We start from the raw sequence: 23,210 nt of genomic DNA on the forward strand, positions 1-23,210 counted from the left end.
GGACTCAAAGATCGTAATAATGGATATATCAAGTATAAAAAATCATAAAGGAGAAAGTATATCACGGAAAACGAAGAAAATTAGTATTCCGTAATTGGTTGATACATGCTAACAAAGAATAATGAGGGTTCGTGGAATTAGCAAATCAAGCATTCAAAGAATAATAAAAAAATACCACCCTTATCGCATCCAGTTGTATCAACTTGTAACCCACAATGATGCTAATAGGAGATTGGAGTTTTGCTTATGGGTTCTCGATGAATGTAATGAAGATTTAAGTTTCCCCAACTATGTTATGTTTACAGATGAGTTCTCGTTCCATAACACGGGATTAGTGAATAGGCGCAATTTACATTTCTATGGTACAGAAAATCCTCATTTTTCAAGATCTAGTCACCATCAACTTGGTATTAAGGGAAAACATGTTTTTGGTCCAAATTTTTTTCCAAGATTTCTGATGGATTTCAAGGTGGAAGCGACTTTCTATCTTTTCTTAAAAAGGAAGCTGTTAGAAGAAATTCCTTTGGAAACAAGAAAAAAGTGTCTCAATCAGAGATATGGAGTAGGGAGAATGAGCTTCGACTACTGCGCATCTAAATTTTAGGGTACATTACTGAGGTTGCCATTTTTTACTATGTACATTACATGTTTTGATTTGTTTGAAAAGAAATAACAAATAACCTATATTTGAACCATAGACCTAATAGGTCAATACAAAATTTTGTATTGTATTTCTTAAAAAAAAGCCAGGTAATATCGCCAAAAATTAGATAAATAAAATGGAACTGCCGGGTTTTGTTTTGAATGTGTCGGAATCTGAAACTTACTTGCATGGGACGTGGTTTGAAATTATGTTCAATACGTAATGTCTGTCATATGCGAAATACGTTACGTATTGAACATAATGACCGCCACCGGATATAAACAATGAATAAAATAGTAGTTTTTGACAAAAAAAAGCCATTTTTTTTTTGGGAAAAGCTTGAAATGTGATTAATTAATCATTTCTAACGAGAATCAGTTGATAAAATACAAGAAAACTAGCTATTAATGTGGATAACCTCACCTTCATCAAGCCAATTTTACAAATTTTTAAAAAAAAAACTAGCAGGATTGAGGAATTTATGTCACCGGATTCGTGATCTAATACCCAAAATTAGTAAGTGAGCAAAATTTCATCACTTTTGAATCATTATTAAAATTAATCAATATAGTAAACATTTACCCACCCGTATACTACTACTCTTATTGCTAACGTGTCTCCATTGGCATTTAGCTCTCTGTATCCAGTTTCCTGAAAATTAAAATCTTTATCCTTTCGGAAGGATCTGCAGGAAAACTGAAAATTTACAAGTTCTCCTCTCACTGTAATGACTACAGAGTCATCACCATGATTCCACTTTTAAGAAAAATCTGAAAGCAGTAAAGATACAAAATTATTATTTATCAATATTTCTTCTCAAATTTATCTATATTCCTATTTTATTTTTCTGAAAACAAATCAAACTGTTTGCTACATAACCTTGGACTTGTTTAGTAGCTAAATTTGTAAATAAATAATTTACTGTAAAAAACTTGATATCAACTGGTAGATAATTCCTCCAAAAAAACACAAAAAACCCGTTCTGACCCTCGGGTCTCAACTATGATGAAACTTTCATCATGAAAGATACATAGGTACAAAATGTCACAAAACTCATAAAGAATAAATAAAAAGAATCTATCATCAATTGTTAATAGCGCTACCTACAGTTGACATAACGAAACTTAACTTATATTCTCAAAATTGGCAAAACAAAATCCAATCAGTCCATTCACCAGGTTTTTAGACATCTTAGGTGCGTGATATGTAGGTACTCATAGAATTAATAAAATTAGTTCAATGGAGGTACTACATATCTCTGAGTTCTGAATACAGTTTTCAAGGTCCATTTTATATACCACCATGTAGAAAAAAGAAGAAACATCTATGACTGGACAAAAATCAGTATTGTCCATAGAATACTAGTTATGTTATAATTTTGTGAATCTAATGAAGTTGGGTTGTCAACGAAGTTTCTCTTTCTCTCCTCTCTGATCAAATATACAAGGCCAGGTAAGCTCATGCTTTTTTTCAACTTCACATTATTTAATTAATCTTATACTTTATCATTCCGTATTTTATTGAATTTCATCACTGAATATAGGTGAATTTCTGATATACTTGTAGTTTTCTTTTCAATTCATATTGTAGGTTATAATACTTATTTTTTTCTAGCAGAATGTTGATGCCTAAAAAAGATAAGAGGGCTATTTACGAATACCTCTTTAAAGAAGGTGTTATGGTGGCAAAAAAAGACTTTCAAGCACCTAAACATCCAGAGTTGGAAAATATCCCAAATTTGCATGTGATAAAAGCTTTACAATCACTTAAATCCAAAGGATATGTCAAAGAACAATTCGCATGGCGTCATCACTATTGGTAGGTACTTCAATATTATTGAAATTATTTTTATCTGTTAACACATTTTTCCTTGAGTGAAAGTTAAATGAACTTCATCATAATGCGTTTTTATTACCAATGATTATTGGTCCATTTTGAATGATGAATGATTAAGATAACCATTGTAAGGTCAATACCTTGCACTGTAACATTTTGTGTATTATGGTATGGTTTATCAAATACAATAAATTAGTTCTAATCACAATTCAGTTCTCTGAATTGGTATCTCATGCTAAGACGATATTTATTGTTTTTTGTCTGCTTGGCCAAAGGTGGCTGTAAGTAATTCACTTACATTAATTTCACTATGCATCAATGAAAGCCGAAGTATGCCCTAGCTTGAACCACTTCGAAGTTTTGTTTTTAATGATGTCGTTTCGATTACATTTCCATTATTGAAGTTTTCACCTTTGCGCCAGGATCAGTGAAATGAACCAGAATTCAAATAATTTTTTTTGATTTTTGTTCATCTTTGATGCAAAGTGAACACTGAAAGTTATGGAAATATTTACTAAACCCTTAACAGTTACCATGATATCTATGAATCTCATCTATCTAGGTGGAAATTATATGGAAAAATGTGCCAAGAATTGCTCTTGAGACTTGTGTTCATTGCCAAAAATAGTTTTTTTTAAGAAAAGGGCATGTATTCTTACTTTATAGGAAAAGATTTCAAAATCTGCTTTTTATTTATGGTAATAGTGTATCGGTGAAATTGGTATCCACCAAAACTAATGTATCATGAATATATAGCTTTATTCAGTTGCCGAATATATAAAACAAAAAGACAAACATTATCCACTCAATTAGCCTATCATGATTATCACATTCATAAACATCTCTTTCGATTTCTCAGTAATTCATTGAATTCGCAGAAAAAGTCCTTATTGTCCCACAATCTTTATTTTAATGATGACTAGTTTCGTGACCTTTGAAATGGTATCATTTTGAAATCAAACCTGCAAGGAATTCAAATAATCAACTACAAAGAATAATAATTAATTGAGGTACCTTAATTGAAAACTTACAATAACAAATGATGATTGTAGTCACTCAAGTCTTCCAAGCATCAGGCAATTGGAGAGAATATAAAAGTTCCTATTTATCACATTCTCATAAATATTTTTATTTATTGAATACATGCTCCGACAACTAGGTCATTAGCGTTTATGACACAGTTATAACATAATATTACAGTAAGATACATGAGATGAGAAATTATCTGGTGAGCCAATGACATCAGTCATTTGTAATTATCGTTCCTCTTTGTATATTTATGCTTTATGCTAGTTATTTTAAGACGCAAAAGATTCAGTTTTCTCTAGAAAGCTACTTGAAATCTCATGGCATTCAACAGATTTGTTTTAACTGGTTGTTATTCTTTAGTCTTTTTTTTTTTTTCCATGAAAAATATCTTGTCTGAATTGACAAAATCTATTTTTTATATCAATTAACATTGCTGAATAGTTCAAGAGTAATTCGAAAAATCTGCCGAATATATCTTGATTGGAAAAATGAGCTTGCCTTGTCTCTGATACTTGAGATACAATTCCAACTTTGGGGTTCTCTTAAGGACGATTTTTCTTTCAGGGTGTTATCACATTTGATATAGGGTAAATGCACTGGTTAGCCGACCGGCACTGGTTCTCGACCATTCCGTGATTTGAGATAAAATAATAATAAAAATATATTATGTAGTGCAAAATATTTTTGCGGTACGTGTTCTCGACCATTCTACCCTTCCAAGATAGTTTGCATAGTAGTGGTATTGGTCAAAGTTTTCGCGCTAAAAATTAGTTTATAATCGTCTATCATAGAAAAGGGTTCTGTTTCGTCCTCTCTTAGAAAAGTGCTTTGTGATATATGACGAGAAAATAGTAATTATTTCTTATTTTAAATGAATTATGTGTGTATATTTTGTTCCATATCAACTATAAGATATATTTTTGAGTGTATTTCAATCAAGAAGCAGATAAATGTATATTTTTTTGTTGAATATTCGGCGGTCGCGAACTGGTATTGGAAAATTTGTATCTTTTATTTCTCGACCAAAGTGGTCGAGAACCAATATGTTACTTCAATAATTGTTTATGTCAACCGATATATTTCTGTTGGATTATTTTCGTTTTTTTTTCGATACCCTGATTCATTTATATATCTACTTTCTGAATATTAGTTTGCGACCACCGAATTAACGTTGAAACACTTATTTCTACCCTTTGTTTATTCGCGGTCGAGAACCAATTTGATTGTACTTAATTCTCGACCACTGGTGGTCGGTGTTTTATATTTTATTTACTCATTAGTTTCTAAATAGATATTAAGAGCAAAATAACCAAATAATGTTGTATGAGTTGCTATTTTGAAATATTTATAGAAAGTGGAAACTTTTGCAAAATAATTTTTTTTTACGTTTCGAGTGTTTCTTACTTGATTAGCTCCTCTGAAACCCATCTGAGTGATAGGTAGTGATGTCGATGGTACGGTACGAAAGTAAGTACTAATCACTCATCTCGCTCTAAAGTTTTTCATGAAATTTTTAAGTGGAGCGGCCACTATTATTAGTGGTCGAAAACTAACACAAAAATGGTCGAGAACCGAAGGTTATTGAGATTTTCTATATGTTTCCACATTTCAAAGGTTAAATGCGGAAAGAACGTTTAAAATCATATGACAAATCATTTAAAACTCGCCAAAGAATCGATGAACACCAACACCATTGAAATTTGATAAGTTTATGTGTGAAAAAATCGTGCTCGAAATCGATGTTTCTGTTAACTGGTCGAGAACCAGTGCATTTACCCTACCTTTTTTTAGTTTACTTCTGTATAAATGAGTTCTTTGTAATAATCTAGTGTAAAATTTTAGGGTGCTAACCAATCCAGGCATAGATTATTTAAGGACCTTCTTGAATTTGCCTCCTGAAATTGTCCCTTATACCCTCAAAAGACAAACAAGGACGGAAACTGCAAGAGCTAGGCCTAATCCTATGAGGTCTGAGGGTTCCAAGCCTGATGATAGAATGGGTTATAGGAGAATGGAAAGACCAGGAGATTCTGACAAGAAAGCTGAAGTTGGAGCTGGTTCTTCTGCTATAGAATTTGTAAGTTGAAAAGTCAAATTCTCTATCACTTGTTTGGACATCAATTGGGCACGTCTTAATGAATAGTTGAATGTCCAATAATGAATCTCTTTGAAAGAGATTCACATTTATCACAAATGATTCATAATAAACCTTCAACAGTAAAATGTTGGCGGAAACTTAATACCCATGACCTATGTGGAACATCAACTCGAACCGAGGCCCTAAAATTTTTGGCTTCATACATTTAACTTTGCTTGTGTTCCTTTTTTTTTTCTTCTAAGCTTGCAATGAATGTTGAAAAAATGGAAATGTAATTTTTTTTTTTTTTCAGAGACAAGGATTTGGTAGAGGTAGCAGACAATAAGTTATGTAATATAACAAAAATAAATAATTAAGAAAAGTTTATTTGTATTTTATTACGCAGTGTTTTTCAAAAATTAGGTATCAATAATTTAAAGGCATATTTTTCAATAAGATTTTTCCATGTAACAACAAAACCCTTTGTTACTCATCTGCAGAGTGTGTAAGCTACAATATTTTTTATATATATATTTTCATGTAGCTTTTCAGTTTTTGAGATAAAGTGATCAGATCAATTTAAACATATGATGCCTATTTAGAGTTAACAGTATGTGGAGTTATTGTGATATGATTCTCACAATTACTGTATCCTGTTGATTCGGGGAGGTATTTTATCAGATGTCTAACTCTTTTCCATCTGATGAATTTTTTCGCGGTGCGCCGTTTGTGGATTGGCAACCTATTTAAAATGAAAACTAATGCATGATGAAAAAAGACGTGTGATCTAAATTGAAAGTTTCCTTGAACAATACCTAAAATCAAGAAACCTAATGACTAAAATGGATGCCTGGGAGGTGTTCGAATGAAGATGGCTCATTTTAATGTACTACGTGAGACATTCCGCACTAGTGCAGCAAGTCGAATTAGGGCTGTGTCGATCACGATCGATCGAATCATTTTGATTCGATTATAACCTATACAAGAACGATCGGGTCACGGATCTCAAAATGATTCGATCATCCGACCGACTCGATGATATTCGAATATGCTTCGAGATTTATGGTAGATTTCTATAGTTTCAGAAACCCACCGAAAGTTGTGGTATTTATCTGATAGATGGCACTCATATCAGTCAAAGTGACCCAGTGCTTCTCCGAAATTCCGAATAGCTCATGCTGAATAGATAGAATGAAATGATCGGGTCGGTCGTGATTGGTCGATAGAGATCGAGATTCGAGAGCGAGCTTTGAGATCGAATTTCATATGGAGCTGAATAGATAGAATGAAATGATCGGGTCGGTCGTGATTGGTCGATGGAGATCGGGATTCGAGAGCGAGCTTTGAGATCGAATTTCATATGGATCATTTGCACCGTATGACCGTAACGTCCGTAACCTACTACCTGCGAACTGATCGTCTGCGTTCAATATTTTTCGTGTATTCGAAATTTGATATATTTGATTTTAACGGAACATTATTAATTAATATAATTAAATAAAAAAAATTTTTTTTTTTCAAGAAATCCCTCGAAATTATATATTTTGATAGTTCAGTGACTGTTTTATTTTTTATTCCTACTTTACTACAATCAAAAAATTGGCAACTTTCCGTCCATTCTCTTCATCATAATGTATGTTCATGATATATTTGGTTCATTTTTGTCTTGGAATTCAATTCTAATTCTAAACATTACAAAATTAAAAACCAACCAAAAAAAATTTCAAAATAATAATTTGGCTATTACTTAGGATAAACATTTTTTCAATTCATACCACCATCCCTGACCGCTTATTGTTAACCTTAGTTCAACAAGCAAGATAAATGAGTCAAAAAAGCATAACAGTCATCTGTGATCGAAATGATCGAATCTTTTGACTCGATCATCTGGCCGACAGCTCACGATCGAACCCGATCACGAAAAACCCGTGATCGACACAGCTCTAAGTCGAATACTCTATAAATGAAAATTATGAAAGCTATTCTCCTTTTCTTGAGTTATTGGTTTTGATCCGAGGGCTGCGTTCATAAACTTGCACAGAGAGTAAAGTATGGTCATATGATCCTTAGAGTATAGATAGCGCGTTCGGCAATAGCATCCTAGAGCGGACGGATATTTTAGTCACGTGACCAGAGATTTTATAGATTATCAAGATTTATCTGAAATAAACGAATGGTACAGAGCATCCTGAGCTTCAGCTGTTAGGTCAGTTCTTTGATATACGCATGTGGCGCCCTTCGTGGCTAAATGAAATCATTAGTAAAACATAATCAATATTCATCATATACACTTTTACTGTCTTGCCTGCTGAAGAGGCGTTAGAAATTTATGCTTTTTTTTAACTATACTGAGAAGTTTTGAGTTGATTTTGTTTTCAATATTGAAAAATACGGAAAAATTCTGAAGGTATGGACTTTAATATTATCAATTATTTACTGCAAGAAATTCACAAATTCATTGCTATGTAGTTGGTTGCCACAATTCATATTACAATAAGAAAAAGTAGCTCGAGAAAGAAGGAAAGATATGGTGATATGGATTATTAGTGTGAGAAGAGTTTGATAAGAATATTTGAGAAATGATAGCAAATGTCTCCCATCTAAAACTTATTGTAGTGCTGATCATATTTTGAGAGAAATGGCAACCTGAAGTATTCCATAAAATATGCAGTGCTCATTTTGTGTGAAACGTGAGAAAAAATGATAATGAGAAAACTTCATTTAACCCAAAGATTTGTAGAGGTTAGTTAAATTATGTTACGTTTATCTAATCTCATTATACTTAGTTCAGAAGTATAAAAAAACGGATACCTAATTCCTCTACAAAAATGAAAAGAAATAAAAGAAAAATGGTCTGATCTAGTAGAAAGTATATTTCCAAGGAGAAATCACTTCTAAAATCTCCATTCGTTTTATGAAGACAAAAATGTTTCAATGGAAGTTTAAGAAGGAAAAAAGGAATTTTCATGTCAAATTGATCCAAGTGATTTGGAAGATGATATCTTTTTATTTTCATCAGTAATTTAATGGACTATGGTGCCAAGGGAATGTGTGATGGGATAACTTACTGCCATAGGATAAATAAATGATATGTAAAATCAATGCAGTATTTGATAATAATAATAATAATTTATTTGCACACAAGAAATTCATAAAAACATACGCCATCAAAAGTTTACATGGCTTGTCAATCAAAAAATCTTAAACTATAAATGAGTAGTATTAATAGTCATTGTAATGAAAACATAAATATTTTTGTAGTTACAAATTATCAAATAATATTTACAAAAATTATTCCTAAATAAATCACTCAACCTGTATATTGTATGATCAAATAGCAAATCCTTTACTCTCTTACTAATAACAACTGGACTCAAATTTTTCAATAGTCTGGAAGTTATATCATGTATAACTTCAGACATGTATGATTCGGAACTTTTCTTATTCTGGATGGTCTTATTACAGCATAATTAAGGCTTGGAAAAATATCTTTCTAATTGAAAAATGTAAACTTTCATGCTACACAATGTGTAAAGCATATTTTTGAAATAAATCATTTCAAGTTTTTTTTATAAATTTATTTTTAGAAACATTTTATGTAAATTGAGTTATCTCTTAATAAATAAATAAGAATGGATATGGGACTTTCTGTAGTATTCCCAAAAATATTCAATACATTAGCATTTGTAATATTTTGTTGGGACTGTATAATGGAAGGGTAATGTGAAATGATCAATTCGGATAAGTAAAAAAACCTTTCAACTAAAGTTTATTAGTCATGCAAATAACATGTAACATTTTTATTATGTGACCAGCATTTAAAACTTCTTCACCTTCATAAACACTTCTAGAAGTGTTTGTGCCTTTAAGATACCCCAAGTGTTCTACTAAACTCAGTCTTGCCATTTGGACCTAAAAAAGGTACTATTAGAATCCTGTAGTATAATAATGTTGACGGAACCGTTCACATATTATATGCACACGATTTTATTCGTCATTTATCGAAGTCTTCCATCCTTGCATAACTTTCAATATCACTAGACTGAACTGAAATAAATGATGATACCTACCGCCTTCACCTAAAATGAGAATATTATATACACAGTAACACACTTGTTCATTATAGAAGTCTAAAAAGTTTTTATATTTATTGTAAAATCAAATTTTAATAACGCAAATACACACACAACTAATAAAACAAAATACTCCAATGTCAACATTTATAGTTCTACGTTTGCTCACCTTGGCGCTGCATTCTTAATCTCAGATGCCTATAGAATATAATATCACAGACTAACAGTAATCTGTGATAATATTGACAACTGTTCCACAACTGTTGTGTCTGCTGAACGCGCCCAATATTGGACATTCGTTCTAAACCAGAAAGAGCCAGTCAAATGTTTTCTTCAACTCGAGCGCATGGAAAAATCCAATTTTTTGAAATTTTTTTGATAATATATGGTTTTATGAACTAGCGGATTTTTTCGGATTTTTGGACATATAATTCGGATTTTTCAGTCAAGTAGCATTGGTGACACTGCAGTCATAGATAAGTTGATAACTGCAGTGCATTGGTGACACTGCCAATAAGATTAGTCTATGGTTTGTCACTTTGTCCATAACAAACACTCTGTTAGTCTGTTATCTGTGATAACAAATGAGTTAATTCCATCGGGAAAATAAGGTATGTCAATATATCATTTAAATCATTCAATCATAATCATTAAAAATAATTCAATTTCACATGTTTCTACTAGGGCTAGAACTATGGAAAAACATTTAATTAGAATAGTCTACAACGATAATCTTAAGGACCATTTGAAGGACAAACCTAAACAAAGAGACAAAAAAAGCGATTGTATTATATTATATCCTACACCCAATACTAGTTTTCTGACAAAAATATCTGACCTCGACTTATCTAATACCAATTTGATTGATGTCAAAGTTAGTCTCAAAGAACTGCCTTTAAAAAAACTAAACCTTGCTGGAAATCTGCTTACCCAAATACCAAGATGTTTTTATTTGGGGTTAGAATTGCTTGAATTTCTAGATATATCAAATAATAATATAACCAGTTTCGAAGTAGAGCCCAATTGTTGTAAAACCTTAAAAGTATTAATTCTATGTTCTAATAAGTTGAAAGATATTCCACAGTGGATTATGAATCATCGTGCACTTGCATTGAAAGCGCTGTATTATGATTTCAATAAAATCACTTCATTGAGATGTATATTTGGATCAAATATGAATTTCTCTGTTTCAAAACTCAGCTTGAGAAACTGTATACTGAGAGATCAAGACTGTAATTTCCTCAAAAATTGCAGGTACTTAGAAGAATTAGATATAGGTAATGTCAGTGATAATGCATCTCATCTGAATTTTATCAAAACTATAGATAAATTACTGTATCAACCAAACTGGAAGAATCTCAGTGTATTAAAAATGAATTATGCATCGTTGTCCATATTCCCTGAAGGACTTACTTGGTTAGAGGGTCTGACCGAACTTCATTTAACAAATAATAATTTCACATGGTTACCAACTGATGGCTTAGAATATTTTGTGAATTTAGAAGTTTTTAATATTTCACACAATTTAATTTCTGAAATCCCAAAGAAACTAACTTGGTTGGAATACATGAAGGTTTTAAATATAAGTTACAATAAATTAGAAGTGCCATGTGATTTTTCAGGAATGAAAAGTTTGGAAGTCTTGGATTTATACAACAATAAACTTAAATCTTTAGATCATGACTTAATCTGTACAAATTTAAAATGTCTTGATGTAGAACAAAATTGTTTTGATACAACGCAATGGCATTTTTTGGCATATGAAGAAATGAGACATAAACTGAGATTAACACTTGTTCTAGAAAATCGGGAGGATGGAGTATTGAAATCAAATGATGCAAATTATCAAGATAACTCTGAAGAAGAATTATCTGAAGGTGAGAAAAAATATATCTAACAGAAAATAATATTGAGTTCATATTTTTACTGAAAAATTAACACATTGACTGCCACCGGCCACTTGAGGGGTCCCTCGGCTCTGTCTTAGGATGCCATTGACCACTTAGGTGGCTGTTACCTTAAAATAGTACTTTCTCACTACACCATAATTTTAGCCAGTGCCACCGGCATGGCTGTAAAATACATACACTATACTTAAATTAAGTGAAAGTCTTAATTTGTTATATTGTCTGAAATAAGGTAAAATAAAGTTGGCTCCCATCTTCGCAGCATTATTTTTAAGCAGCAGCGAATGTGTTGAATAAGTTCTCCATGTAATCGAATAAAAGTAATAAATATTTATAAAAGAAAAAAATTTAGGACATAGTTGACTTTCAATCTCATCTAGTGAACAAAATTTATATTTCCACATAAATAGAGTGCTTGTTTTATTTTCAGATTCAGAAGACTGGGATAAAGAACTTGAACTTGAACAAATAACACTATCTGATGACGAATGGAATGGTGAAGCTCCTTCTTTACCTCACATTCCAATAAATTTTTATGAGAAACCAAGTATATATAATGATGACGTGATTTTTTGTGATGCTGATTGAATTTTAGATCTGATTTTAAAACTATGATTTTGAAATATATTAAATGTTACGTTTTCTTTAGATCTTAGATTATTTTTCCACTAAATAAATTTATTTGAGGCTGCTTTTCGAACGTCTCTCAATCACTCGGTCATATTTTTGATCGAGTGAATACTTCGCAATAGATTTGGATCCTTTATTAAAATTTGGAATTTCTACCATGAATTGGTGAAATTATATTATAAGCTTAATATACAGGGTGTTTAAAAATGATACGGCAATATTAAAGGGGGTGATTGCTCAAGACGCTCGGGTCATTTTATTCAAAAAAGTTTCTATAAATATAGGTCCGCAAACGTTTCGTTACCGATCTACAGCGTGTTTAAGTTCAATTAAAAAAAGAGAGTTTGCCAGTCAATGAGGAGATGATTAGATTTTTGCATCCAAGCTCGAGGTGGTCACTATGAACAGTTTTTGTAATTTTTGGTTGGTAAAATTGTTGGTTTGGTGAAATATTTGTTTTTGCCCTTGAATAAAACCCTCGTTCTTTAAAAATCACTTTCTGTAATAAATGGACATTCACTAAAAGGTTTTTTTTACTAAAAAACGGTACGTCGTACGTTAAAAAGTTATGAGAGCTTTTTTCTTCACAATTGAACAAATAATAAAAACATATTTTCATTTTTAGAGGAATCAGCGGCGTCCTGTATTTTTCTTGAAAAATAGCCTATGACGTGCCAATACGCACACCACTGGAACGATTGAAGCATCGTGTTGGCGATGTACATAATTCGGAAATTAGGACATCTTGTGGCAACCTTCGTACGTTAGTAAAACATTACAGACAGGTTATTTTATAAATGATTGTGGAGTTCATTTAGAAAAACAATAGATATTCAAGCATCTTTCTGGTTTTTAAAAATCAACTTTAATCATTTTCCTAAGAAAAAGGCGAAGTTTTGACAAAATTTGGTCTTGTTTACAACATAATGGATTGAACTAGTTTCTTTATTTCTGAAGTAGTGAGACAGTCTTCAGTGAATTTGCCACTTTATAAGGTCTAAATTACGTAAGTAAGTTGGATGAAGCAGAGGAAATTTAAAATTACAGCATCAAAAACCTTTCCATTCTCCACTTAGAAGGGCACCGACTGGAACATCAACAAGTCCTAGAAGTATTTTTTAAATGTCCTGTTCTGCAATAGGGTCAGATCAGTGTATTCAAGATACTATGTTCATATTTCTGTCAGTTAATAGTTTATCATACAAAAGTTTCAGAGAAAAATATTGTCACATTAAGGAATTAGAATTTGTAATTTGTCAGTCAGACCCATCGCTTGCTGTTTCTCTGTATAGGGAGCCAGTAAAATTGTTGGAAATCAAATGAACATTCATTTTTATTGGTATTTTTCTAGTAAATAATAAAGATTATTTTTATAATTGTTTTTCATTTCAAGTTGAACTATTTTTGATGAAAATAGTGTGCTCATATGGTAATAAGACATTCAAAACTATTAGTGTACCATTTCATGAAAAATTCGCAAAAAATTACTGTCAAAATTTATTTTATTCATTTTAGAAATATGCTTCACACATTGTGTGAAAGATCATGCTCCACAGACAGAAATGGAAAACGAAAAGGTGAAAATTTACTGGGACCTGACGGTAATAACTGACAGGGCGGTGGAACATAACAGACCTGACATGGTGGTATTTAACAAAACAGCAAATACAGCCATTATAATAGATTTTGCGGTGCCTCAGGACTATAACCTAGGAAAAGCATATGGGGAAAAGATAAACAAGTACGAGGCACTATCACGTGAGATTAGAGACATGTGGCATCTTGAGAAGGTGGAGATAATGCCATTGATAGCAGTGGCGTACCCAGACATAAGCCTTGTGGGGGGGGGGGGATAAAAAAAAATTTCAATTTTTCCTTTTTTTGAAGAAGTTTTCCAAAGAATTTTGCTTACTCATAATAAGATTGTGATATATAAGGTTGTTACATATAATGGATATTCCTTCTGGGGGGGGGGATATATCCCTCTTATCCCCCCCCTTGGGTACGCCACTGATTGATAGTAAGTGCAAACGGACTCGTTCATCGAAACACAACAAGGCATCTGCAAGAACTGAAATTACCCAAGAACACCATAAACTGGATGCAGAAGGCGGTCATCCTCGGAACAGTCGGAACCGTCAACATCATCAGACAAGTGATCTATCCTCACTGATAGGAGTTGCTCTTGGTTCTCGAACCCGGGCAACCTCAACTGCCGCATAATGTGTGAAGGGAAAATATATATATATATATTATAGATTATATATATATATATATATATATATATATATATATATATATATATATATATATATATATTATATATAAATTCAGGGGGTTGTTCCTTGGACTATTTTAAGCATGTTTTGTCCTTGGATGATTTTTGAAAAACCTCTTTGTTTCGAAGATACAGGGCGAACAACATTTTTCATATTTTTAAAATTAATAATAGTTTAAATAAAAATGCGTACCGCACTGGGTTTACTAAGTAGGTACAATTTATTTTTAAATTTGTTTAACAACATTCCAATTACTAAAAACGGCCAGTTTTTTGACTAAAAATTGCTAATACATCACAAAACGAATTCAAATGAAAACCGTGTTTAATCTGTATTCCTTTACCATCTGCACTTATCAATTTTTAGTCAAAAAACTGGCCGTTTTTAGTAATTGGAATGTTGTTAAACAAATTTAAAAATAAATTGTACCTACTTAGTAAACACAGTGCGGTACGCATTTTTATTTAAACTATTATTAATTTTAAAAATATGAAAAATGTTGTTCGCCCTGTATCTTCGAAACAAAGAGGTTTTTCAAAAATCATCCAAGGACAAAACATGCTTAAAATAGTCCAAGGAACAACCCCCTGAATTTTTGCCGCATGTTTAGGAAACACGCTGTATATAGATATACATCGAGAAAATCTCTAAGTATGGTGATCTATTCACTCTCTCATTCTATATAAAGACAACTGTGGTGCCAGTGGAACATAACCTTAAGAAATATTGTTTCTTATATGAATTAAGACCTCAAACAAGATATATGTTGTTCTAGGATCTACAAAGTTAATTACATAAATACTCACATCGAAATGATCTTCACGAAAATAAAGCCGAATAGGTACTCATTGTTATTTCATTTAAAAAGGTCGAAATTTGAGCCATTTGTCCCGCATATTTTTTTTTTTTTTTGTGAAACGAAAGCAAATAACTTCTCTGGAGTTTTATTAATGAGTTTTTAGACCAGCCATACTCAACGTGAGAACCTTTGGCCCTTTTTATGAGGCCCCCCATAGAAAAATATTACAATTTTCACAGTAGTATCACAAATAAGGTTTCGAAATTACGCAAAAATGACGGTATCAATATTTACTCATTTACCTTTGTTTTCTAATTTATTGCGTACACACAGAACACTATTACCATAGAATAAACAATGGATTCTTTATACATACTATGATACTACATATTTCTAATCTTCTTAGCGAGAATGCCTTATCGCACGTTTTTTGCTCTTGTAGTTTTCGTTTCTATGTATTCTTGGGTGCGTTTTTTCAGCTGTGTACCCTGTATAGTTAAATTGTCATATAATTATGTAATTTTTTTTATGGCCAGTACCATGATTTTTAAAACCTCTTATTAGCATTATTGCGTGAATTATCCTAATAAAAGGGTTTAGAAATCATGGTACCTACCAAAATAAAAAATTGCGATAATGAAATTAGTCCAATTTTCTTAAAATCTTCAATAGTATCCCCTGTTTCCGTTTTCGGGAGCGTTGCCTAACACCCTGTATATTTTTATATTCGCACTTCCCTTCTAATATTACAAATGCGAAAAAACATAATCTGCCAGTCTGTTACGGTTTGACGCAAAAACCACTGAATCGATTTTGATAAAATTTGGTACACAGACAGGAACTAGCAGAGCTTAGGAAAGGACTTAGGCTACTTTGTAACCGACTCAAAAAAAGGGTTTTGATGATGCGCGATAAACGAAAACCGTGCGGGCTAAAGCTGGTTTTACAAGTAGGTAAATTACTGCGGCCCGCAAGAATGAACAGTAGCAATTATGCGGCCCAAGGTAAAAAAATGTTGGGTATGACTGTTTTAGACTGACGGATCCCACAATACTTGCAACTTTTGGAATTCATATTTATCAACACAAAACAACGAAATTACTAAATGAACGTATATACGTTTCATTTTTTTCTATTAAAACTTCACTATCTGCAAAAAGATGTACAGTGCATCCCATTTTGGGTAAGACTGCCAGGTTTCTCGCTTGTTATTTAAGGTTGTAGACTACTTTGCGCTGAAACTGCAATTCCGTTAGATGGAGCTACCCGAAAATTTTTGGTAGATTTGTACCTGATACACCCATTCAACTTGAAGAACCGCCTGTTTGGTATTTATTGCCCCTAATAAAATCTCAACTCTCGATGGAGCCCAGCAAAGAGTAAATTTGTGTTTCTGTAAACTTTAGAAATTCAGTTCAGTTTAGATACAGTGGCGTATCCTAGGGGGGGATAAGGGGGATATATACCCCCAGGAGGAATATCCATTATATGTAACAACCTTATATATCACAATCTTATTATGAGTAAGCAAAATTCTTTGGAAAACTTCTTCAAAAGAAGGAAAATTTGATATTTTTTCCTTTATCCCCCCTCCAAGGCTTATGTCTGGGTACGCCACTGTTTAGGTATATAATACTAAATAAGAAAATCGCTGAAAATATTGTGAAGTTAGAAATGACAATGAACCACTGTCATGGACTTATTTTGAGTATGGATAATAGAAATAGCAATTTATTCGAATTGAGAAAAAATATATGATCATCTCATTGATATTCTCCTGAAATTCAGAATGATTATTCAAATGATTATTTGACATTTGACACGTATTATAAGTCGTGAAAAAAAATTAGTGAGGGCAATAAGAAAAGAGTAACAGAATAGGAATGAAAAGTTGTATTTTGTTCTGTCTATCGGGTGTCACTTTGGGTTTTTACAGATATATTCATCTTATCTAAGTTCAATATTCAAGCTTTGTTTAATCGAAATCGGATGAAAAGGGTTATTGCCAAATAAAATTCACACAATAATTTGTTTGACTAGGCGACAAAGTAATGATTGACTACCTTAGCTGAATTCCCAGCCACGCTACGCTCAGCCATGTACAGTATAACTTGAGTAGTCCGGGCAGATTTCGTTCCGGTACCTGCCCGGATTATGGAGGCGTCCGGATTACTGGAGTGATTTTAATTTATGAAATGAAGCAACTTATAAATTATCAAAATAAGGTTTATTAATCAAGTCACAAAAAAAAATATTATTTTCTCATAAAATAAAACAAAACTGAACAAAACACTCAAGTACATGTAACACGTTATGTAACTATGTACATGTAGGTATTTATAATATTGTATACATACATATTATGTATGTATGCAAAATGAAATATCTTCTACTTTCTTGAAAAATACATATCAATTTTAGTTTGGACCTTTTTGGATGCATCTATATCAATTGCGTTGTCTTTAAGCCTTTTCAAAAGCTATAAATGTTCAAGGGGAAGGTTATTCTCCTTTGTCCACCTGATAGCTAGACTTTTCTGTGAGTGTAAGTGTCTTATGTGATCGTTTGACTGCAACCATTGCGTCCGGCACTCTCAAAAACAAAGTGCAGAATGAAAGATGCTGCCGCCACGCTGTTTCCAACCGACATGTTACCGTTTTTTACATGTATAGACAGGAAAATGCTATTATTTTGCATAATGAATATTTTCGCGCCCGGATTTCAGAGGCAAAAATTTCAAAATGCCCGAATCCCAGTTATCTTACAGATTAAACTGTTCAAATTGCTGTCCATTTTCCCTTATACATATAATATACTACAGTAAAAGACATAACAGTCTCGAAGAACTTCGTGCATCAAGAGAGGCAGTTTTCCAGGATTTACAAAACCGCCCTTTTATAATATTAAATGCACTCAGGCTTATTGAAAAGTTTTGTCAATTATGTATTAGAGGAAAATGGACAGTTTTTTGAACAGTTTAAGCTGTAAGATATCATGCAATGTTTATGAATTTTTGTATTATTTATTTGTTGCTATTAGGTAGGTACCTACGTTTTGTTTTTCATGTTAGTGATGAGTGTATTATCTTTGTTTGCTTACTCTACTATTTATAAAAATCACAAATTAAAATTATCCAATTGAACTTTTTTTTCATATGGGAAATCCATTGTTCATTAACAAAAAATCATCATTATTTGATGTTTTAGTATTTTTTCAACATTTCTGACCATTCTACCTATATAGTATCAAACATCATTTTGAAGGGAAAAAAATAACGAATTCAACGAAGTAATGATATATAGGGTGTTCCATTAAAAAAAATATAGGTTTGTGTTGAATCTTCAAAACCATACCCCGAAAAAAAAATTGAGTACGCCACTGAATTCTAGGCAGAATTCTGATTCAGACGTAGTTTTTACCTTAGCATTATTCCTAATACCTTCGGAGATAAAGGAGGGGTCCGAAAAGTATCAATTTCCAAAATCGCCCTGTATCTCTTGAACGGAAACAGTTATGCAAAATCTTATTAGACCAACTTGAGTTTCACGAAAAAGTAGGACAGGAACGTGAAAACCGCAAGGCTCTATCTCAAATAACAAGCGAGAAACCTGGCCAGTCTCACCCAAAATGGGATGCACTGTACATTATATGATAGTTTTCAAAAATTTGTCATCTTGCCCAACCAATAGAGAGAACAAATCCGAATCTTTTGTGAAATACTGGGAAGAATTTAAAATGATCAAAACAAAAAAAACTTGAAATCACCTACAGAATTACTTGAACAGTCGATGGATCGACTGTAGGCGATGACGGGTGCCCCGTTGTGGACGTAAAAATGGGAAATTATCTGTTAATTTGAGCTTGTCATCTCATTCCTAATGATTATTGAGGAACCCGCTTGACTACTATGAATAAAAAAATGTATTAATATGGAAATGTTGATCCTCAATAATCACTTGAATTTCTTCCAGTTTTCATATGCTAGAAAATAAATAGGAATTCGAAAACAGGATAAATTTTTTTGGAGAAAATATCAATATATTTTACTTGCAACGAATTCATACTGTACAAAATCAACAATTTTTTTTCATAATATCTGATTTTTTTTATGTAATTTATATTGAAATCAAATGAAGAATTGTTGAAATGATCCTGTTGCTTTTTTCGTTGTGTTGTAAGTTCAACAAAGGATCCCTTATTTTCTCTTCAAGAATTTCAAGAAATTCAAATCTGATCAACTTTATCATCTCGGCAACCTGAAATTGATAACTGAATTTGATTACACTGCATACAATACTCTTTTTAGGCAATATACTCTCCAAATTGATAATAATCAATGAATATAAATTGGGAAAACATCTCAAAAATATAAAAGCGAAGATTTCTTGATTCAAGAAATTGAATGTTATTCAACTACCGAATTGATGAAATATTAGCAACAAAAAAAAATTTAAAATTTTTCAATAAAAAAAATACATATTTGATTATGTGAATTTATTGTGTAATTCAAATTTTTAAATTGAAGTAAACTGAACAAAAATTTACCTGATGTTTTTCGACTTGCAATAGTATCCAGCCATTTTCCAGGGAAATGAATGTTGAACCGTTATGAATTTGAATATCCAAATCAAATCCGGTGAAAAGAATCAATGACATCAATGGAATAAGAGAACAATCTCTAAAAAATACTTTGCTGGTTCTAACTTTTTCTTGATACACTAGATAAGGACTTGGAAAATTGGCCAACTTATAGTTAATTGAGCTGGGATGCATGAAAACCTAAAATTGTTGTACTTATTACTTGTTTAATATGTATATATATATATATATATATATATATATATATATATATCCCACAGACTGCTGTGTGAAGAATAAAAAAAAAAAAAAATATATATATATATATATATATATATATATATATATATATATATATATATATATAATTGGTAAGAAACTTATTGATCGCAATTAATCTACTAGATAAAAATGTTAGGATGTTTCGATCTAGGAAATTCAGTGATACACTTTTATATCATCCAAGCTTTCGGTAAGACTTCTCACCTTTCTCAAGGATCAGTAATATATATTAAATATAAACATTACAAATAGCAAGTTCACAAAACTAACGTACATATATTGTGGTTTTATGCCTTCCTGTTAATCCTAATTCAAAATATTGCAAAACAAAATAGTTCAACCCAACTACTCTCTCACAGTAATAAAGATTAAACAAATAACTTATAATATTGATAAAACTCGTATATTCTGTCAGACATCAATTCATTTAAGGTAAATAAACCATGACACCACCCGTCAAAGATAGACATAAATGACGTTTGTTTGGTTCCACAGAATTATATTGCAAATAATAAACAAAATATAATATAGAATATAATTCTGTGGAACCAAATGAAACGTCATTTATGTCTATCTTTGACGGGTGGTGTTATGGTTTATTTACCTTAAATGAATTGATGTCTGACAGAATATATGAGTTTAGGTCCTTCGAGCCTAACACAAAACCTACCAGGGACTTTGGAAATATTACCACTGCACCCCAAAACTTGGATTTACGACCCATTGGTCCTTCGAGCTAACACAAAAACTACCAGGGACTTTGGAAATACAACCACTGCACCCCAGAACTACCAGTCATTGGATTTACGACCCATTGTCAACAACTACCAGGGACTTTGGAACTTCAACCACTGCACCCCAGAACTACAGTCATTGGATTTACGAACCATTGGCCCCAACTACCAGGGACTTTGGAACCCCAACCACTGCACCCCACAACCAACAATAACCAGTAATTATCTTTCCTATCACATTCCATCATTCTTTCAAACCAGTCCTTCAACTTTGTTGACAAGCTGTGGAATTAAGACTACCCTTGAACTTCTGAGCCTGGTTGTTCAGTTTGTAGAAAAAAATTCCTTCTTATTCGAACCGATCTTGTAACCTTGTTTACAAGCTGTGGAATTAAGACTACCCTTGAACTTCTGAGCCTGGTTGTTCAGTTTGTCGAACAAAATTCCTTATCATTCGAACCGATCCTTTAACCTTGTAAAACAAACCTCAAATAACTAGACTAGACTACTTACCTAATTCAAAATGGATAACCTCATCGCAGAGCAGACCAAAACGGCAGAAGTCATCGAAAGAATTCTTTTTCACTTGAAGAAGGAAGGAGGAAGAAGAAACGAAGAATACTACCAAATGAAAATAGAAATACTGGAGAAAGAATGGAATTACTTCAATGAAACGCACAAGAATTTTAAAGAAAAAATACCAGAAATTGATGAATACTTCACCAAAGACATATGGGCAAGCAAAAAGATATACAACTAAGCATTGGCTTACCTTACAAAAATACAGAGAGAATTCCAAGACGAACAAGAGAATGCAGACACCGATTGCCCATTCATCAAACATAAAATTTCAAGCATAGAAATGTTCATGAAGCAGCGAGCAAAAATTGAAGGCTTGCTGGAACAATCAAAGAACATTGAACTCCTGACGATCAATATCATATCATCTCACTTGAAATTGAAATCAACGCAAACCCAACAGACAATTAGGAAACAAAGTTAGAACAGCATCTGGTTTGAGTCTAAGGAATTTTCAGAGTTACCGTAATTGTAAGGTATCCGTCGCTGAAGCGAATTTAATTGAATTATATCCTCTGCGAAATGCTTCTCACAAACTTTGATGTGTATATTTGGTTTTAAATCTCGTCTAGGAAAGGCCGTTGACCACTTTTCAAGCAATTATGTATCCGTAGGGAACTTAAAAGGGTGAACCTTCGGTCCATTTTTGTAATTTCCCCTGCACCCGGGAACAAAACACATATAAGGCATTTTCTCAACACGGGTAGTACTAAAAGGTACTGTCCAATATCACTAAACACTAATTATTCACACAAATTTCACAACAGGTTGAATAACCTTGCTTACAAGTATTGAAAAACTAACAAAATAAGTGAATATCACAGTTCATTTGTGTCTGCTGGGATAAAGGTTGAGCGTCCCTATCCCTAATATGATGACCTTGTGATGTGTGACGTTAACACATTTTCGAGTCGAGCGCCGTGGCCTTATTTTCTAGGAGATATTGCTGGAACACGCCAAAACCAAATTGTCAAATTGAACGTGAATAAACCAGCGTTCAACAGCTGTCTCGTACGTTATGCGAAGTAAGTAAGTAAGGGTCTACTTTCTCTCTTAAAAGTCATAGATGTCAGTACCCGATGCCCAGCAAATTCGGGGGGGTGCGTTAGGGAAAAGGGGGAGGTAGCGCGAGGGCTTGACGCTCTACTTGCTGGAACCCTGGCACAGTGAAAATGCGCACTGGTACAGTTCAGATCTGTACTGAGCGACGCACATAGGTCAATTTTAACCATCTACGCGGCCAAAATTGGATTTTTAAAACTAACGATAATAATCATTTAGAACAAATTATCGTCGATTAGAAAACATTCCAGGTAATCCTAAATCACTCATTATAACCACCCCAGGTAAATCCTGAGCGTGCACAGATAGTTGGAACTTGACCATCAACCAGTGCGCTCTTCTTTGAGATCACAGAGTTTGAAATAACAACAAATTTGAACATAAATATTTCTTTACCGGTGTCAGTTTTTGGAGTAAACGTGATGGATTTCGATAAATCTGGTAATATTCTTCATTTCTAATATAATTTACTTAGCCTCAATGCAAAATTAGTATATTTATGTAGTATATAACAAAGAGTGTTTTCTTAAACAAATTTTGAAGTAACTTTAAGCTTCAAAAGTTAATTTGTTGTGGTCCTCTGTTAAACCCCGTGATTATTATTTTCTATCATGAAGTACCTTCCTTTCCTTAGTAAATGTTACAAAAATTTCCTGCGTAAATTTGCAGATGATAAAAATTGGGCGATTTTTAACGACATAG

General features: G+C 32.5%; 3 protein-coding genes and 3 long non-coding RNA genes across 13 annotated transcripts in view; 3 read left to right on the forward strand and 3 right to left on the reverse strand.

The window, feature by feature from the left end:
* The first annotated feature begins 1,939 nt into the window (after positions 1-1,939).
* Positions 1,940-5,970, forward strand: LOC123685456 (40S ribosomal protein S10-like). Of its 3 annotated transcripts, none has more exons than XM_045625160.1 (4): positions 1,940-2,095; positions 2,258-2,461; positions 5,351-5,585; positions 5,899-5,970. In XM_045625160.1, the coding sequence occupies exons 2-4, from the start codon at positions 2,262-2,264 to the stop codon at positions 5,929-5,931; spliced, it is 468 nt and encodes a 155-aa protein (XP_045481116.1). In that variant the 5' UTR covers positions 1,940-2,095; positions 2,258-2,261; the 3' UTR covers positions 5,932-5,970. The 3 variants fall into 3 exon arrangements, with proteins under 3 accessions (XP_045481116.1, XP_045481119.1, XP_045481118.1); XM_045625163.1 differs by having other exon boundaries at positions 2,261-2,461; XM_045625162.1 differs by lacking the exon at positions 1,940-2,095 and adding an exon at positions 2,099-2,186 and having other exon boundaries at positions 2,261-2,461.
* Positions 3,222-3,636, reverse strand: LOC123685457. Its single transcript, XR_006748290.1, has 2 exons — positions 3,511-3,636; positions 3,222-3,441 (listed from the first exon to the last, which is right to left on the reverse strand). It is a non-coding gene; the product is annotated as an uncharacterized LOC123685457 (long non-coding RNA).
* On the reverse strand, positions 5,352-6,752 carry LOC123685458. Its single transcript, XR_006748291.1, has 2 exons — positions 6,479-6,752; positions 5,352-6,400 (listed from the first exon to the last, which is right to left on the reverse strand). It is a non-coding gene; the product is annotated as an uncharacterized LOC123685458 (long non-coding RNA).
* Positions 6,753-7,831: 1,079 nt separating this feature from the next.
* Positions 7,832-9,150, forward strand: LOC123685459. The gene is made up of 2 exons (XR_006748292.1): positions 7,832-8,327; positions 8,377-9,150. It is a non-coding gene; the product is annotated as an uncharacterized LOC123685459 (long non-coding RNA).
* Positions 9,151-10,133: 983 nt separating this feature from the next.
* Positions 10,134-12,213, forward strand: LOC123685461 (leucine-rich repeat and death domain-containing protein 1-like). Of its 6 annotated transcripts, XR_006748294.1 has the most exons (4): positions 10,178-10,269; positions 10,343-10,615; positions 11,461-11,535; positions 11,996-12,213. XR_006748294.1 is itself a non-coding variant. In XM_045625164.1 (3 exons), the coding sequence occupies exons 2-3, from the start codon at positions 10,353-10,355 to the stop codon at positions 12,151-12,153; spliced, it is 1,341 nt and encodes a 446-aa protein (XP_045481120.1). In that variant the 5' UTR covers positions 10,184-10,269; positions 10,343-10,352; the 3' UTR covers positions 12,154-12,213. The 6 variants fall into 6 exon arrangements, 3 of the variants coding, with proteins under 3 accessions (XP_045481120.1, XP_045481121.1, XP_045481122.1); XR_006748293.1 differs by lacking the exon at positions 10,343-10,615 and having other exon boundaries at positions 10,134-10,269; XM_045625164.1 differs by having other exon boundaries at positions 10,184-10,269; positions 10,343-11,535.
* A 7,076-nt stretch (positions 12,214-19,289) lies between these two features.
* Positions 19,290-23,210, reverse strand: part of LOC123685462 (putative ATP-dependent RNA helicase DHX57) — a 78,271-nt gene continuing 74,350 nt past the window's right edge. The window contains exons 12-13 of the mRNA XM_045625168.1: positions 19,819-20,052; positions 19,290-19,529 (exon numbers count right to left, since the gene is read on the reverse strand). Coding sequence (XP_045481124.1) covers positions 19,389-19,529; positions 19,819-20,052 — 375 coding nt within the window. The 3' untranslated portion in view covers positions 19,290-19,388. The remainder of the gene's footprint in view (positions 19,530-19,818; positions 20,053-23,210) is intronic.

The sequence above is a fragment of the Harmonia axyridis genome, chromosome 7, assembly GCF_914767665.1.
Source record: "Harmonia axyridis chromosome 7, icHarAxyr1.1, whole genome shotgun sequence".
Classification (NCBI taxonomy): Eukaryota; Metazoa; Arthropoda; class Insecta; order Coleoptera; family Coccinellidae; genus Harmonia; species Harmonia axyridis.

Coding starts and splice junctions, on each gene's coding strand:
- LOC123685456 (XM_045625160.1), top strand. CDS start 2,262: ATGTTGATGCCTAAAAAAGATAAGAGGGCTATTTACGAATACCTCTTT. Junction 2,462..5,350: donor GCATGGCGTCATCACTATTG/GTAGGTACTTCA, acceptor GTAAAATTTTAG/GGTGCTAACCAATCCAGGCA. Junction 5,586..5,898: donor GTTCTTCTGCTATAGAATTT/GTAAGTTGAAAA, acceptor TTTTTTTTTCAG/AGACAAGGATTTGGTAGAGG.
- LOC123685461 (XM_045625164.1), top strand. CDS start 10,353: ATGGAAAAACATTTAATTAGAATAGTCTACAACGATAATCTTAAGGAC. Junction 11,536..11,995: donor TGAAGAAGAATTATCTGAAG/GTGAGAAAAAAT, acceptor TTTTATTTTCAG/ATTCAGAAGACTGGGATAAA.